Source organism: Acipenser ruthenus, chromosome 2, assembly GCF_902713425.1.
Source record: "Acipenser ruthenus chromosome 2, fAciRut3.2 maternal haplotype, whole genome shotgun sequence".
Lineage (NCBI taxonomy): Eukaryota > Metazoa > Chordata > Actinopteri > Acipenseriformes > Acipenseridae > Acipenser > Acipenser ruthenus.
Genome location: NC_081190.1, coordinates 63142776 through 63162274, shown reverse-complemented (window position 1 = coordinate 63162274; position 19499 = coordinate 63142776). Strand labels below are relative to the sequence as shown.

General features: G+C 39.9%; 1 protein-coding gene across 1 annotated transcript in view; it reads right to left on the bottom strand.

Annotated features, from left to right (window-relative positions):
- Window positions 1-19499, bottom strand: part of vegfc (vascular endothelial growth factor c) — a 70319-nt gene that overhangs the window by 2361 nt on the left and 48459 nt on the right. The window contains exons 5-6 of the mRNA XM_034015973.3: window positions 10007-10116; window positions 4539-4866 (exon numbers count right to left, since the gene is read on the bottom strand). Coding sequence (XP_033871864.3) covers window positions 4539-4866; window positions 10007-10116 — 438 coding nt within the window. The remainder of the gene's footprint in view (window positions 1-4538; window positions 4867-10006; window positions 10117-19499) is intronic.

The window sequence follows — 19499 nt, the reverse complement described above, 5'->3', positions numbered from 1 at the left end:
TTTCCTTGGTGACAAGGGAAGGCAGTTGTTATTCTATGATAATAGAAGTATTTTATACATTCATTTACAGTAAGTCAGCACATGCAACTTAACTGATAAGAGGCCTAAGAAAAAGCAGATGATGCTGAGATCACTGCAGTACTGGTTTTGCCTCCAGTAGATGTTATTTTAGTTGGTAATTTTACGATAGTAATATTTAAAAAAAAAAAAAAATAACGCTATAGGTGTTAAACTATGGACCAGACTTTGCTGCAGATTTACACCCAGCAACATTTGCGAAGCACTGCAGTAATTAGAGGCCTTAATCATTGAGGAATGGCATGTACTCATTCAGACAAATAAAACCTCATCACTTCAAATCAAACCTATTGATAGTGTTTTGCTGTGCATTACTCCTTAAACTATGTTTTCATACTAGCTGATTTTGCCAGCCCTTGTACACATATACAATACATGTATTAAATATATTATAAAATACTTCTCAATGTAAGTTTATCAAAGCATAGGAGTTACCACAGACATACAGACGTGCTCAAATTTGTTGGTACCCTTACAGCTCATTGAAATAATGCTTCATTCCTCCTGAAAAGTGATGAAATTAAAAGCTATTTTATCATGTATACTTGCATGCCTTTGGTATGTCATAGAATAAAGCAAAGAAGCTGTGAAAAGAGATGAATTATTGCTTATTCTACAAAGATATTCTAAAAAGGCCTGGACACATTTGTTGGTACCCCTTAGAAAAGATAATAAATAATTGGATTATAGTGATATTTCAAACTAATTAGTTTCTTTAATTAGTATCACACATGTCTCCAATCTTGTAATCAGTCTATTTCTAATTCAGCCTATTTAAATGGAGAAAAGTAGTCACTGTGCTGTTTGGTATCATTGTGTGCACCACACTGAACATGGACCAGAGAAAGCAAAGGAGAGAGTTGTCTGAGGAGATCAGAAAGAAAATAATAGACAAGCATGGTAAAGGTAAAGTCTACAAGACCATCTCCAAGCAGCTTGATGTTCCTGTGACAACAGTTGCAAATATTATTAAGAAGTTTAAGGTCCATGGAACTGTAGCCAACCTCCCTGGGCGCGGCCGCAAGAGGAAAATCAACCCCAGATTGAACAGAAGGATAGTGCGAATGGTAGAAAAAGAACCGAGGATAACTGCCAAAGAGGTACAAGCTGAACTCCAAGGTGAAGGTACGTCAGTTTCTGATCGCACCATCCGTCGCTTCTTGAGCGAAAGTGGGCTCCATGGAAGAAGACCCAGGAGGACTCCACTTTTGAAAGAAAAACACAAAAAAGCCAGACTGGAATTTGCTAAAATGCATATTGACAAGCCACAATCCTTCTGGGAGAATGTCCTTTGGACAGATGAGTCAAAACTGGAGCTTTTTGGCAAGTCACATCAGCTCTATGTTCACAGACGAAAAAATGAAGCTTTCAAAGAAAAGAACACCATACCTACAGTGAAACATGGAGGAGGCTCGGTTATGTTTTGGGGCTGCTTTGCTGCGCCTGGCACAGGGTGCCTTGAATCTGTGCAGGGCACAATGAAATCTCAAGACTATCAAGGCATTCTGGAGCGAAACTTACTGCCCAGTGTCAGAAAGCTCTGTCTCAGTCGCAGGTCATGGGTCCTCCAACAGGATAATGACCCAAAACACACAGCTAAAAGTACCCAAGAATGGATAAGAACAAAACATTGGACTATTCTGAAGTGGCCTTCTATGAGTCCTGATCTGAATCCTATCGAACATCTATTGAAAGAGCTGAAACTTGCAGTCTGGAGAAGGCACCCATCAAACCTGAGACAGCTGGCGCAGTTTGCTCAGGAAGAGTGGGCCAAACTACCTGTTAACAGGTGCAGAAGTCTCATTGAGAGCTACAGAAAACGTTTGAGTGCAGTGATTGCCTCTAAAGGTTGTGCAACAAAATATTAGGTTAGCGGTCCCATCATTTTTGTCCATGCCATTTTCATTTGTTTTATTATTTACAATATTATGTTGGATAAAAAATCAAAAGCAAAGTCTGATTTCTATTAAATATGGAATAAACAATGGCGGATGCCAATTACTTTTGTCAGTTTCAAGTTATTGCAGAGTAAATTGTGCATTCTTCGTTTTTTGTGGAGGGGTACCAACAAATTTGAGCACATCTGTACATTTTTCGAGTAGAGGAGTGATTGCAAGATGTCATATAAGCGTTACCCAGCTGCAAACTATTATATGGAGTTTAACATGAATAAAAAGCAAGGTATTTCTTTTGGGAAATCCCTCGTGTTTTTTTTTTATCAAAGGAGACCTGGCCCTCACCTGGCTAAATTAATTACGTTTATCTGTATTCAATAAGCAGGAAAATGCCAGATATGATCTAGGAGCACGGTTAACTTGATCACAAATGTTATATAATCATTCATGAATTAATATTTTCACAACGTAAATGTAAAACCACATCCTCTTACTGTGGCGAATTGGCCTATTAAATTACACTTTGGGCAATAAAGTCACAGAGACTGTAATTGTTGGTTAATTGCAAGGATATACATCTAATCTTACAGTTGACAGGGTATAAACCTGTCATATTAAAATGAAATAGCAACAGTAGAAAAAGTACAAAAAAACATACAAAAGAGCAAACTTGTTTGCCAGAGCAGTTATATAACTGTTGTTGTAGGTACACTAGTTAATACAATGAAACATGAATGACCTAAACATTTGTGCTTAAAACAGATGTGCTTAAAACAGCAGTTCTTTCTATTGCTCACAGTTTTATCTGGGTTCCTCTGCCATTCATGTGTATAGAAAAAATATAGTATTGAAAAAATATTTCAGTTTACACCATTTAAAATAGCACTCAATAAAAGCAAAAGTCTTATGTTCATTATTTTACAAGGCATTTTATTCTTAGCCCTATATTGGAAGAACTGTAAACAGGAGTGTGGTTAAGGATTAATATACTGTTTTGGCATTATATCTGACTTCTGTCAAGCCTCTAACATATTGAAGGTTCTGGCAGTGAATGAAGAGCCAAAACACAAATCTGTACATAAAATAAATTCCGGTTATAACTTGATTGAGAACTGAAATTGATAAATGTACACATGCAGTGTTGTGCATTGGATGTCTGTTTCTGTTTTTAAACTGTATCAAGGCAGTAAAAGCAAAAACATCACCACTGGCCTTAAACAAATACAGATGTTTTCATATTGTAGTTCAACTAAGTGTTCCACAAGGATCGCACCATACATGTTTAGCACCGGTTTGCTTGAACGCATGGTTTGGCAAGCACAAGTCAGCAAAGCTCTGAAAATTCAATTTTCCTACTTTTTAGGTTTGCATAAACGCTAAAGGTATTTTGAACAGAGTTAAGTTCATGTGGAACTACATCATTAAATATAATGAAAACCTTTTGTCTTACACAAAATGAACACAGTAGATTTTGGTTTTCTTACTGTGAGTTAAATATGCATATTTCAACACGTGTTGATTGTGCATTATTAAAGAAGTGTGAATAGGGTAAAACATCATTACTATGTTTCCACAGTATATGAATGACATAAACATGTTAAGTATTAAGTGCTATCTATGACTAAAAACCTTTACATAGTGTGGTAAAGCCCCAGGTCATGGTTGGTCTTTGCTATTGAAACAGTGAACCCAGACTGCAGTTTTAAGCACTTCTTACACACTTTTATTATATACAAACAAATGAACAAAACACTGGAACAAAATAACAACTGTTTAACTAAATAATGGGAGCTAATCTCCTTTCCCCAACCTAAAAACCCACAAAATACCATTTGCTTTTCTTTTGTTTTCTCATCATCAAACTCTCCAACACACCCTCTCCCTGATCAGGCTAGGCATGCGCCTTCACTGAAACATTCTCCCCCAAACATTCCCTTTGTCCTTTTATAGGGTGTGGCCATGGGGTAATTTACAATCAATCATTAACTCACCACCTGGCCCTACTCCATACTTCTGTAATTAACGAATAAAACAGTAAATTAAACAATTAGTAAAAGAACCAAACAAGCCATGTGGCTGTGCAAAGGTGGCCATCTTGGCCCCAGGCTGTTCCTCTATGCTCAAGCCAAGATGGCTGCCAGCCAAAACACACACACACCCACACAAGCAGAGCCACGGCTCTGCCACAAGAGCAATACTACCCTTGGAACATACAATGCACCCTGCAAAATCTACTACTCGTACCATCTAACACTGATTTATAAAGGTAGCATGTATGTCCAGTGCATGACAACAGCATGAGGGAAAAGATAAAACCTGGGGTGGAGGGCAATCAACAGCACTGCCTGGCAAGCTTTATTATAATAAAAAGTAGTACCTAAAACATTTTTCATTTTTATTTTGAGCCAGTTGAAGCAAATTGGATAAAAAATTTTAACCAGCAAGTATTACAACCCCCAGTTGACCCCATACTTCAGTGTTAGGCTTAGGTGGGGTAACCTGCTGCACAGGCAGTGCTGCAGGTATTCTGACCCTTGTGTTCTATTCGTAGAAAAGTCGTATTACCTGCATGTCTGGTGTTGAAACCTTCTTCCTCTCAAAAAGCATCTATTTGGTGATTCTGTACATTCGCATGTACATTTATCAGGATTCAGCGGCTGATGTCTTGGGCAGACTTTTGAACAAGCGCACTGGCATGTGTCTTTATCAAAAACTGTATTGGGTCCACATGACGTTGGAAGTAGTTTGCACACACATTGGCAGGAATCTCTATCCATTACTCTGTTGGGTCCACAGCTGGAGGGGCTCAAGATACCCTTACAGACACACTGGCAAGTCTCATCGTCTAGCTCTTTATTTGGTCCACAAATATCATTGACTCCATCAAATGCATCTGGAAGCAAGAAAAGAACAGTACAAATTAATCTTGTTTTTCTTCTACTTAAAACTGAAATTTCAAACAGTATCTATAATAACCTTTGTCATCACATTGAAACTTCATCAAAACTGCGTGACAACAAACCAAACCAAATGATAATTAATCTGAGCCAGACCACACATGGTATCCTTGTGTGACAAACTATATTTTGCAGACCTTTATATAAAAAAAGTTTCCATACACAGTAGCAGGTCATTTACATGGTGTTTGCCCGAGCAAACCTTAAAGCAAGTAAATACACAATGAGATTGTAAATCTCAAGACAGAAAAACACTTTTTTTTAAATGGATATACTGTATGTCTCACCAGTTATCTGTTTGTAGTATTTTTAACATCATGTTTATTAAGATTGTCCTTTAACATATAAGCTGCACTTTGAACATCTTCTTTACCTTCTACTCCAAAACTGACAAAAAATGTATCTCTCCTTATTTGTACATTTGGGTCTAATACCAGCTTGACAGTAACTCTTTTATGCCTGTTTTACAATACTAATAAATATAATTTATCAGCTATATACAGGCAGTACTTTTGTCTCTGAAAATGTTACGCATGATCAATCACTCTAACATTAAAGACTTTGCACAGTAATTATACAGTTTCCATTGAATTGCTCTGGTACTCTAACCCTACATTCCACCAGACTTAGGGAGTTCACATGGGCCCCTTGTTATTCATTATTGCAGGGAGAAAGCCCTGCTTGTGTAAATACTGTGTGTGGGAATGTAAGGTTGACAGGGATGAGGTTAATTCTGCCCCTGCCAACAATCACAGGTGTGGCCATTCCCCAATTATGTAATAGAGTGCTAATTGGGGAGTGGCCACTTTTATAAAGGAGCACAAAGTCCTTTGTTTGATGAGGGGATTGAGTGCAACTGTGTGAAACTGGGTTTTGCTTGTATCTGGTCAGTGAAGGTGAATGCCCAGCTAGATGGCAGTGTTTGTGTATGTTTGCTTGTTTTGTTTAAATCTTTCTTTTTGCCCTTATGCCCTATTTATTTGTTCCTGTTTATTTGTTGTTTTGTTTAAAAAATGTGCACACAAGTGCTTGAACTTCAGCTTCCTTGTTTCTGAGTCTCATTCTTGCTAACATCTTGGGCCACAGCACTATTCTGTCACATTCACACTAAATGAAGGTGCTATAGCTGTTACAACCACTGTGTCACTGCAAACACATGGTTCAAAAGTAATATTACTGTATGTGTTTTTTGATATATAATTGAATACATAGTAATATAATGCAGCAGACTTCATTCTTTGAAATCCTATATCCCCATGAGGCCTTGACAGCTGTTTTATTTTCCTTTTGTGTGCTTCAAGTTAAAATCCATCTTCTGGAATCTTTCTGGACATTTTATATCACCTATTATAGTGTTAAGCACTGGGATATCATCCGGCCATAAAATATTATAGGCCCCCTACATTCTTCAAGAGAGTTCAAAACAATTTTCACAGGAAACGCTCATGGTAAATATGTTCTGGACTGATTAGTCTTATGCCTAACTAGTAATAAATCTTAACCACGTTACTAGGTGTTACTGTAGATTGATTATCTGCTAGAACGGATAAAGATAATCAAAGAGGAATGTGTTTTACTTTCCCCTTTTAGAGTAGATTCAACATGGCCAGGCCTCATTGCTCAATTTTCTAGCACATTATCATTTTATGAACAAATCTCAAGAAATTAAGACCAGGACTACGTACAGGGAAGTGATAGTCTCTATCAATCTTTATATCGTCTTACAGTTAAATGGTGGCAGAAAAATGCAGCTGTTTAAATCACTAAAACAGGACCCTCTCCATACATACTTTACCACACAGAAATACACTAAAGTGATGCACTGTTACATGTTAGATTTTTGGTACCTTGGTACTCAAAGGGACCTATTTTATGTATCTAAACAGTGCCGTTATTAAAAATATGTTTAAAAATACATGCCTAAACAACGTGGCTCTTATTAATTAATCACATACTTATTTCAGTAAATTATCTTACAACATTTTTATGTTGCTATTCAGTGTTAAAGATATTTGCAATATACAATTTCCTAAGTACTTTTGTAATGAAATGAACTTTCTGTTGCAACACATAATCTCTGGATATTACAGAACGTGGCTGATAACAGCACCAAACTATTTGGCAGCATAAATATTCCAGAAAAGAAATTAAAGCAAATAAACTATTTCCCTATTAAAGGGAAATATGATGTTTGAAAATGCTAGCAAGATTAAAGTTCAGCAAAAGTGCGAAACTGAGGCAAAATCATGGCATAGTGGCTTATAAACCACTAGGTTTATCCCTTTAACAATAAACTAAAATTGCAGTATAACTGCCATGGGACAAGTCATGGGATCGAACCCACGAGGCAGAAACCACGTCTAAAAGACGCCACATCTGTACCCGTACTGGGAACGTGTGGATGCTGCTCTGACATTTTGTAGGGTGTCAATAACCCTATTGGACAGACCCAGACGGATCAAATGCAGCCGTTCCACAGCCAGATCCAGAGTTGCAGGCTCGATGGGTTGGAATGCCATAAGGTCCACCGTGCCTTACTGAGCAGGTCACAGCGTGTCGGCAGTCTCACGGCTGGCCGCTCAAGAGCTGCATCAGGGTTGAAAATCAGTCTCCTGGGCCAATAAAGGGCTACTAGGAGCACCATGGCCCAGTCCTGTCTGATTCTCTCCAGACACAGTGGGAGCAGGGCAAGCGGTGGGAAGGCATATAACATGTGCAAAGGCATCTACTGCCAGTGGGTCCCTGCCTTCTATTGTGGAGAACCAGAGGCGACAGTGGGTTGTTTCCTGGGAGGCAAAGATCTATCTGCTCTCCTGAACCTCTCCCAAATGAGGCTCACCACCTCGGGGTGAAGCCTCCACTCTGAGGCGCTAGGAACTCTCCTTGAGAGGAGGTCTGCCGCCCAGTTTGTCACTCCAGGCAGATGTACTGCCCACAGTGAGAGGAGAAGGTTGCGGGACACAGGATGGCTACTGGGCGACCGGAGGCCGCACTGGTGGTTGATGTAAGCCACCACCGTTGTGCTGTCTGTACAGACAAGCACATTTCTCCCTCGAACCTGCAAAACATGTGGCAAGGCCAGGTAAACTACCTGCAGCTCCAAAACATTGATGTGGAGACCCTGCCAAGGGGGGTTCCACACACCTTGCGCACCCCTGCCATTCCACATAGCACCCCAGCCCAGATGACACTGCCCAGTGCTAGTTTACCGCTGGTTTACGTACTGGAGGTGGTCGCTTGGGAAGCAGGCGAGCCAGCTCCTTAGTGGATTCCTGCACTGCAGCATCTCGTTTACCACGGGACCATAAGTATGCCCTGGAGGAATCAGGGCATCCAACCATGGTGCTTTGTCCCTGTAAGGCATGCATGCCTGGGAAAGCCAAAGCTGTCTATGTGCAGCTACCAGTGCAGCCAGGTTTCTACCTACAGCCTGTCCGTTGAGCTTGGACACACAGAGCAGGTTTTTGTTAACCAAGCGTAGTTCATGCAGCTGTTGTGGTGAGGGCCAATGGTTATAAGAGAGGGACCACAACAATGCGATTGGTAGGCTACAAGGATGCTATTGTAGTTCCCTATCTATATAGGCTCTCTGCTTGTTAGGGCAGGCAGCATCCTTAGAGAGGAGAGCTATAATTAGGCACCTGGACCAAGGCTGCAATAGAAACCTCAAACGGTGGAAAATGGGACAGGCTCAGCTTCTCTGCATCTTGCACCCTATATAGGCTGAGCAGGAGTAAGGGAAGCAGAGCACTCCTTAGAGCTGTGGGATAGCCGTTTCTCAAGCGTGTGCTTGGAAAAAGGGGTACAAAACTTGCAGAAGCTGTGATTAGCCAGTGCCTCCATGGCATGCTCTGGTCTTAGGCAGTAAGAGCTCCTGCTATGCTTGTCCTCAATAGACAGACTGGTCTTGCATGTCTCACAGGGATAAAACCCTGGCATAATGCAAGTAGCAAGCAATGCAGTGTACAGTATGCAGTTGTACAGTTGCTGTCTCAATCTGCCTATAGGTATCGACCAGGCGGGTCAAGACCCGAGCGGGGTCGGTTCGGTGGCTTTAGCACCCGGTCGGCACGGTAAAGGTCGGAACCAGGACAGTACCATGACGGTACCGGTGCGGTGACTTTTAACACCAGGTCGGTACACGAATGGCACCAGAACAGGTCAGTGACCTTGTTACCGGTAAGGTACGGGTCCACCGGTTCGCAGTTATCGCCGGTGGCAACGTACAGGGCCACTGGCAAAATCACTCAGTCAGTACCACAAACGAGACTGAGAAAGCCTGCTTGTTAGTATGGACTAACAGCCTTCGCAATGGTGATGTTAAAAGCTGTCACCAAAATGGCATCAAGATGCTGTAGATGAAATTGCTTAAAGCAACAACAACAGAAGCGAGTATCTTGGTCCTGCGCAGTGCTGCTGAGCCCAGCAGTTGCCCTTGCTACATGTGTGCTGAGCACCACATTGCAGACTGGCCTGCAAGTAGACACAAGAGAAAATACTTTTTCAACAAAAAACAGTAATTAAACAATTACATAAATATAAAAATGTCTGGTGCTAAAAGCAAAAACGAGTACGATATGGTACGGTTACAAGCACGGCACCGTACTGGTGCGGTAAACTTGGTCCCGGTTCGGTGTGGTACAGTACCGGGTTGGGAACGGAGCAGGTCGGTGACCTTGGTACCAGTATGGTACGGATCTACTCAGTTCTGAGCGTGTAAAAGTTATTTGAAGGAAAATTGCTATGTCTTTGATAACATTTAGGAAAAAAAGATGAAACATGAATATAGAAAAAGACTTACACATAGTGGGGGCATAGTGAGGTCAATTTGTCACTGCTTAAATAATAATAGATCCAATCAGATATTTTACAAATGTTTATAGGCAAAAGGGACACTACTCTAAAGACAGCTTCAGAAACTCACAGGCATTGTTAAGAGATGTTAGGTTTTCACAAAGGGCCTTTCTTTAAATGGTTCAAATAAAGACAGTATTTAAATCTGCAAGCATTTAGATCAACTGACAAGACCCAGCTACTGTACTTAAACCCAAAGAAACTGAATGATTCTGCACTTACAAGATCCTGGATACTGGGAAGGAAAAGTGAAGTCGTGCTGCTTCACACATCTACAGATGTGATTATTCCAGATGTGATTCTTTGGACAGGTCTTGTTTGCAGCATGACACCTGTAAGGGAAATTAATACAGAAGTCAGCTGTAATGTATTTAAGTAAATAAGTGCTGGAACTAAAATATAGGTATAAAATTCAATTTTGGTATAACATTCAATGAAAACCCCTCCTGCTAGTATTTCCCAGTCCGCTTTTTCTTGTGCGTTGCCAGTTGTGCTCAATGCATTTTTGAGGCGAACACCCAAATACCTATTTTTCCCTAAATGCAGGGTATACTTACAAGCCTTGAAAACAAATTTACATGACATTTCTGGTTTCCCCAACATGTTGGGAGAAATAGACTATACACATGTGCCGCTAACTCCTCCAGCTCATTCTGAACATTTGTATAGGAATAGGAAACACACCTAATCTATTAATGTGCAGGAGGTTTGTAATTGTGCACAATTTAGCACTGCACCATTGACTAACTGAAATAAAAACTGACAGTATACATTTGGCTTACTCATGATAATACGAATTAGTTTGTATAATGCAACATTTGTTGCTGGTCCTTTGAAATTCGTATTAACGAGAATTGACTCTCCTCCTGTAAGTATCATGATTCATAAGTTGCCAATGCGGCACCATAATCTATTTTGTGTTAATTGTCTAGTGCTATTTATTCATTTGATTATACTTTATAGGCCTACTGTACAGATTTATATTTATACATAATGCATTTTTTGTAGCCTATCCAAAACACATTAGTGTTATTTCAGAGTAATGATTTATACATTTAAAATACATTGAGCACTATAAATGTATGTGTGTGTGCGATTTTATTGTATTTTATTAAACCCGACACCTCCTTATGTCGGACAAACATATGCAGTTTAGCGAGGGGCTACCTCATTATTATTATTATTATTAATTTCTTAGCAGACGCACTTATCCAGGGCGACTTACAATTGTTACAAGATATCACATTCTTTTTTTCATACAATTACCCATTTATACAGTTGGGTTTCTTACTGGAGCAATCTAGGTAAAGTACCTTGCTCAAGGGTACAGCAGCAGTGTCCCCCACCTGGGATTGAACCCGCGACCCTCCGGTCAAGAGTCCAGAGCCCTAACCACTACTCCACACTGCTGTGGACAAACATAACTGAGGAAGTGTATATGTATTTACAAAGTATATTCCAAGGCGCATAACTCATTGAAGACAGTGTTATAAACCCAAAGGCTTACTAGAACAAAGTATCATTATCAGGTAAAATGATGTGATATATTCCTTTCCGTTCTGCTAGTTATCTTTGTGTAATTTAATGAGTGCTCTATGGAATACAGATGACACAACCCATGTTGGACATACGGTGCATTTGCTTCACCACACATTCATTCTTCTGTCTGCAGGGCATAAAGAAAAAGGACTATGACATAGTATCAGTAACTTAATTCAGAGCAGCAAGCTGCATTTAGCAGGAATAAAACATGCTTAAACTTGAAAATGACAGGTGTGGAGAAATGCCATTCTTAATATCAATTTAACATTAAAATGTACTCTCTGTCATGAATACCAATGGGTTGTATTTATTTGCTGACTGTTTTTAGGGTATTATAAGAATTTCCAAATACAAATATAAACTGTTAAAAGGCTAAATAACCCTCTATTAACCCTCTGATGTTATATGTTGCAGCTGATAAAAAAACACTAGCTTACCGATGCCTGTATATAAAGATAGAATGTAATGATTCATTGTGTACAGTTGAATCGTAATACTTTCTTTACATGATACAGATATATAGTAATTAGGGGTTTTAATCTTGACATTTTCTATTGATCGATTATCATCCGATTAAGAGAGCGTTTAGCTGCGTGAAGGTTGCAGCTCGAGCTGACCAGTCAATTTAATAGGCTGTTTGGCTGTTCTGACTTATACTCATGAATATGAATATGACTTCTATTAATGTGATTGGCCAGCTGCGAGGTTCCTTGCAAACCACAGCCTTATGAACTCGACACAACCTCAACTCAACTCCCAGCGTCAATCACGCACTCTCTGAAATAAACCTTGAAGTATCCCATTTACTTCAAATGCAAAAGACGAATGCATTTTATTTCTGAGTGTGAAATGAGGATGAAATGCATTTTATTTTGTGGCAAAGCAACATGTAAAAGGGCCTAAATAAATAATTATTATACTATGATTTTAATGCCTCAGGCTATTCCGATTAACAGATTAATCAGACCAATTAATCAACTAAAGAGTTGATCTGCATTTTCTCTGCGACATAAGTGAATGGAGGCGGGTCATAAACAGTAGAAAGTATTCTCTGCCTCAGCTGGAGGTCTTAAGCAAGTTTTCCAATGGGAGAGTCAAATATCTGCCCCTTGTTATGCAGGTGTCCAGTCATGAGTTAGCAGAGGTAGGTCATGAACTGTTGAAGGTATTTTCCATTTCAGCTGAAGGTCTTGGGAGTTTAATCAATGGTAAAGTCATCTGCCCTGGTTTTGCAGCTGTCCAATCATTAGTGAGCAGAGGCGGGACATAAATGTGCTAGGGTAAGCGGTGTAAGAATAGCTGAATTTCGCGCAATATTGTTTAATATGGAGAAAATGCTCTGACAACACCAGAGGTTAAAAAAAAATCATCAGACAACAGAGACATTGTAGTTGATAGCACAGTGTCGTGAGTATGTGAGTATGTGATTACGCTGTGACTTGCGTAAATTGCGTAAACCACGATGAACTCCTGAAGGATCTGGAGTCTGTTGTGGTTTCTCAGGCTGTTGTTGCAAAGAAAGTTGGCGTGTCAACATCGCAGGTGCCTCGCATTATGAAAAAATGTGATGTTCATGTAGAAAACAGCGATTAATTTTGTGCCCAGAGCACTCCCAATAATGTCATGGCCTCTATACCTTCCACAAGCTCTATGGTAATTGCTTGGGACACCCTTTCTCTATTAAAAAGATCTGCTCTGAGGCAAGTCCTCCACCAGTGAATTTGGCTTTATACATTTTTTTCTTTAACTCAAATATCAAATCATAATTACAGCATGATGTTATCTGGGAAGTGGGTGAAAACCAGGTGAAGGACGGGGCACTAAAACTTCTATAAAAAGAAGTGCAAAACTTCTTAAAAACTGTACCATACAATTATTCAGCTTCTATTTTATCATTATATGAGATTATACTTGTTTAACTGTGTGGTGTAATTAGTTATTTCTCACTGATTTAGTGCTCCGTCCGAACAGGTAAGTCTTGGTACAGAGGATTTTATAATTCAGAAATATGAAAATGTATTTAATGCTAATTATGTTTAATATGTAAACTATAGTGACAGAATCATTGCATAGTATTGTTTTTAATACATTTCACAGTGTTTAGTGACAAATCTTATTTTTCTCACCCTTTGTATTTTTTTGTTTTTCCCTTTCCAAACAATTTGTCTTCATTTTCTAAGACATTGTCAGCTATTATTATTATTATTATTATTATTATTATTATTATTTATTTCTTAGCAGACGCCCTTATCCAGGGCGACTTACAATTGTTACAAGATATCACATTATTTTTACATATAATGCAATACAATAAAGCGGTCCACGTTAACATTCATAACAATTTAATCGTGATTACGCTTAATCAGGTAGCGAATGGTTTACTCTAATATTACACTATTAAACTGCGTGCTAAAACATCACAGGAGTGTCACGTTTATTATGTATATAAGGACAATCTGCTCTCTTTAGAAAGATGTGATTATAATCTTGTTTTCAGTAAAGTTGCCCTTTCTATGCTTCTGAACACTTCCATGAGCACGGAATGACCACCAATCGGATCTGATACGAATTCTCCCTGTTGATAGCCCACCTGAGTTGAGTGAAAAGACAGTTTCCATGCAATGTGAGTTTGACAGATATTGGTGATTCTTTCCCAGCAAGCCTGGCAGATAAGGTCGCATTCATTTGTGTAGAAAACTGAAAGGATGGACGCTATTGCTTTGCTTCCGAATTAGCCTAACAGTAAAAAGAATGGCAACAATAATGCATTATGATAATTAGTCAATCTCGCAGGACAAGATTAGACAGACAATGAATTGTGACAGACCAGGCCAGCTGACGCTGAGCAAGTTTGTGAATGGGTTGTAGATCAGATGTGCTGGTGCTGAGGGACAATGACCCAATGACGGGTGGGCATACAGGCAACTTTAGTTGTACGTTGTACGTATATATACACACAGTGCCTTGCAAAAGTATTCAGACTCCTGAGCAGTTCTCTCATATTACTGAATTACAAATGGTACATTGAAATTTTGTTCTGTTTGATATTTTATTTTAAAACAATGAAACTAAAAATCAATTATTTTAAGGTGACATAGGTTTTATGTTGGGAAATATTTTTAAGAAAAATAAAAAAACTGAAATATCTTGCTTGCATAAGTATTCAACCCCCACACATGAATATTTGGTAGAGCCACCTTTCAATGCAATAACAGCTTTAAGTCTTTTGGGGTAAGTATGTACCAGATTGGTAGGCTAAGTTGGTGCTTTTAGTTACAAACAAAGCAAAAGGAGGATATTAAAGCACAGAGTAACCTGATAGCCCAGCATGTGGATTAACTGGCAGCAGGGTTTTCAACCTGGGTTGAGTGAATGCATGGAAACAAGGTATCTGAGCCATTGTCTCACCTCATATTTATATGGGAATTTTTGCCCAATGGGAATTTTTACTTTTTGTTGCATTAGCTTATCCATTGAAATTATACTATTGTTCTCACAAAGTATTAAAAAATATAAAATTAAATCTCCTAAGTTAAATAATAACAGTGTTGCTCTATAGTGTCAGCCAGGTTAAAATGAGGTCTTAACAGGGGCCTGGATTATGTATGATAAGAGTGACACGAGGGTATGAGGAGAGAGGTTACCTCATGTCAGGAGAGGTGGGCTTGCAAGAATTACAAGACATCTTTCTCTACCAGTCATGTGTCTTGGCTTTTTATCAAAACCATTATCAGCTTGCTGCAGCCACCTGAGCTTAATCCACCTCTCTCAGCAGCCTAAGAAAAGACCTCCTTGAAGAAATGGAGTTGTACCCTAAGATACACTGTAAAGAAACAGAATTCCAGCTCTGGAATCTAATCAGCAGTTAGGGGCGTAAGGTATAAAAAGGTTCAGTTTATACCCCAGTACTGCTGCAAAGCCAAAGACAATGGGCTGAATACCATCCATGCTACCCGGACAAAGAGAACTTGCTGTAAACTTCTGATCACCATGAGAGTGACCCGGGATCAGAATATAAAGAAACCAAAACCGACGACGACCGTGCGAGTGTCTATGTGGGTCCTCCATGGCCCCTTTTATTTTATAGTTTTTGTACAGTGTTTTATTTTGCTTTACTTACATACCCCTGTATGACCTCAGTGTGCTACCATTGTTGGTAGTGTCACGTGAGCTGTTCTCACTGTGAATATGTAAATAAATCATGTTCACCAGCAGGACGTATGAACTTTAACCTCCGTCTCCATCTCCTGCCTGACACTCAAAAGCGAATGCACGCACCCACGCGCCAGCAGGCTTTCACATATGATTTTAAAAAAGTAATTTGTTTTAATCTTATAAATAGACCCCATAATTTTGCATATGATTTTGATTGGTGTTTATTTAGGCAGAATATGAACAACAGGCAATATCTGTATGGCTAGTTGATATAAAGCGATGTCTGTGGAGTTATATACTGACATTTCAAAAAATGCCTGGGGCAAGCTGGACAAAGATGTTGTGCCAATGTATTTTCAATTATCATATGTTTAATGGCTTAGGAAGGTTAAAATGCATTTCTAAAAACTAGTAGGAATGTTCTTCTTACAATGCTCGCTTATATATTACATATATTTCACTTTCTGATTGCTAATATGTGTACTTCCAGTAAGAAAGTTTATAAATAATATTATCATTAACTATTTTGAGTTTTGGTTTCAAACATTCAAAATCTGCAGGGTTGTGTTGTGAATTATGAGTGTTTTACAGACTAACAGGAAAGGAAATTAAAGATTCCATCTGAATCCTGAAATAAAAATGAGTTACTTACAACCAAAAACAAAACTTAAACTATTTTGCTGTGCAGTATTTTCTTGGGACACTCCGGCAGTGGCAGCGGCGCGCTGTACTTCGGCAGTAAAACTGCTATTGGTGCAGGTGGTCTCCTCACCTCCCCCTCTTATCTGTAGACAGCAGCTCCCTTTTCTTGGGCTCCAGCCCCAGAATTTCCAGCAGAGCAACTGCTGCTAGTGTACACAACCAATCCCCGGGCGGTGATGAGCAGGCCTCCCCGGGCGTTGACGAGCAGGCCTCCCCGGGACGGTGACGACCTGGCCTTCCCGGGTGATGGTTAACTGGCCTCCCCGGACGATGGCGAACTGGCATCCCCAGGCGGTGCAGGCTTGGCAGCCCTATGCGGTGCAGGCTTGGCAGCCCTATGTGGTGCAGGCTTGGCAGCCCTAAGCAGTGCAGGACAGAGCAGGAGCAGTCCCTCGGGAGGCAACGGCAGGTGCGGACCCTTGGGAGGCGACAGCAACTCACCAGGCAGAGGCAGGAGCAATGGGTAGTCTCCCTCTGGAGGTGGAGGCGGGAGCAACAGGTAGCCTCCCTCTGGAGGTGGAGGCAGAAGACGCGAGTACACGCCATATGGTGGTGGAGAAGGGAGCAGCGGGTAGTCTCCTTCTGTCTATGGAGACTGGTGCTGCTCTCCCTAGGTCGCTGGAAAATGGCGCGGCTCTTACTGGTGGACAGCAGTTGTTCCTCTTCCTGGGGTGGGGGGTGGCAGTCAGGTGACACGTGGCCAACCTCGCCAACAGCAAAGCACCACTCCTCTCCTTTTAGGCAGGTTATGCAGACGTCCAGCCCTTGTTCCATTCTCTTCATTCACAAAAAAAAATCCTTCCACAAGTAAAAATCTGTACCCGCAGTACCTGCTCTGGCTGGATCTGTGGCGGCACTATACCCCACTCTGACACCATTGGGTCAGGTACCCACGTGGGGTGCGGGTTAAAAAAAAAAAAATTTCACATCTGAATTTGAATTGGATCCATTGCTTGTAAAACCTGTCATTATGTTTTTGTGACCGACAGCCACAAAACTGGTAGCTTCCTTTCAACTGGTGGCACGAAAGGAATAGACAGGCATTTTATAATAAAGTAAGTAGAGATAGTTAATATGCTACAAAGACCACTAGAGAAAGCAATCATGCTGTATAGCCTATTAGAATATAAGAACATAAGAAAGTTTACAAACGAGAGGAGGCCATTCGGCCCATCTTGCTTGTTTGGTTGTTAGTAGCTTATTGATCCCAGAATCTCATCAAGCAGCTTCTTGAAGGATCCCAGGGTGTCAGCTTCAACAACATTACTGGGGAGTTGGTTCCAGACCCTCACAATTCTCTGTGTAAAAAAGTGCCGCCTATTTTCTGTTCTGAATGCCCCTTTATCTAATCTCCATTTGTGACCCCGGGTCCTTGTTTCTTTTTTCAGGTCGAAAAAGTCCCCTGGGTCGACATTGTCTATACCTTTTAGGATTTTGAATGCTCGAATCAGATCACCACATAGTCTTCTTTGTTCAAGAATGAATAGATTCAATTCTTTTAGCCTGTCTGCATACGAAATGCCTTTTAAACCCGGGATAATTCTGGTCGCTCTTCTTTGCACTCTTTCTAGCAGCAATATCCTTTTTGTAATGAGGTGACCACAACTGAACACAACATTCTACATGAGGTCTTCTTTAACATTACTTCTCTTGATTTAAATTCAACACTTTTCATAATATATCCGAGCATTGGGTAAACTCAATCTGTGGAGAATGGTAGAGATATCTCTGTGTTAATGTGAGAGCGTGAGACTCAGTCGATGCAGGCAGTAGGTAAAGGACAAACACTTGCGGGTTTGGGTCGGGTTGCAGGTCTTATTAAAGCGGGTCGGGTCAAGTGGCGGGTAACAAGACGGTGTTGCAGCGGGTTGCAGGTTCAGGTCGGGTCCTGTAGTAGCGGGTCCGGGTCGGAAGCGGGTCGTAAAAATCTGACCTGCGCAGGACACTGTGGCAGGACGGCTGTGTGGTGACATCCCCAGACCAGGAAGTTGACACAGACACAGGTTGATGCACTGGTGCCTGTTTTTATTCCAACAAAAATTAAATAAAAAGTGTACACAAAACAACGCTCACAGAGCAAAATAAATATTTAGACAAAACCAAATCTCGAACACATAAAACAAAAACAAAAACCTAGGTCAGGCTGGGCAGTCACCTTCACTGATCCTAGTAGTACCGTGCAAGCGTAGCACTTGGTTTTCTTTTACTTTCTCCTCTCTCGCTCGCTCCCGTTCCTCCTTCCTGAATGAGTGCATCAAGTCGATCTAATATAGTAATAACCCTGTTTAATGTCCCTATACAGCAACCAAGGACTTTTATATTCCAGTAATGGTTTTGGCAACAATAGTGTGTTACAGTTAAGAAAAAGTGTTTGCAGATTGAACATGACAAAGTGTTGAAAAATAAGTGACAGTGGGTTAAGAGGTCTTTAAAAAATGTCTCAGGAATGTGTGAAGAATCTTAATTTACTTGCCTTTTAGAAAACAGCAAAAGCTATAGACATATGCATTCCTAGTATGTGCAGGCAAGAAGAACTTGTGCATGCAATGAGGTCAAATGTAGAGAACAAAATAAGAACAAAATGTTTTAGAGACGAGCAGAAGATGTTAAGGGGAGTTAAGATATGGCAGGTTCATTAAATTCCAAGAGACACCCCTAACAACAAAAGTATATAACGGTCTAAAGAACATCTGATTTTTCTTACGTACTGAATTTCTAAAACCCATGAGAGATACCTTTTTCCAAAATTTCTCATATTGCAAATCATCTTGACAGTAATGATTTTTTTGGAATGAAGTGCAAATGAATAAACCATTGAGGAAGTATTTATAAACGGATTCCCCAGACGACTTAACTTACAACTGTGTAAATGACAGTTTCAATGAGAACGATTTATTTTATATCGTACACTATGATGACAGCGGAAATGATTTGTGGCTGAAGATCACTGCAGTGTGGCCATCTGTTTATAAAAGCTGTTTTGGAACACAATGTCAAGATAACAAGGATAAAAATCCTTCCAAGACACACGCAAAAATGTCCCTGAAGTGTTACAAATATCTCTCAGTTTACTATTAGCCAAATATTCTGATGTATAAACAGCCTTGATAACGTATTGTTCAGTTTTAACACACAGCACATTACTTTCACTAATTTGTGGCATAGTTTTTGAAATACATACTTAGATTAGATAAGGGACAGAGATGGAATTAACTGCATTGTAAACACTATTTGATTGCTTTTAATGATTTACTGTATAAGTTTTAACAAAATAACAGTTTCATGGCAAATACATGTACATGTATTGCTATTGCTA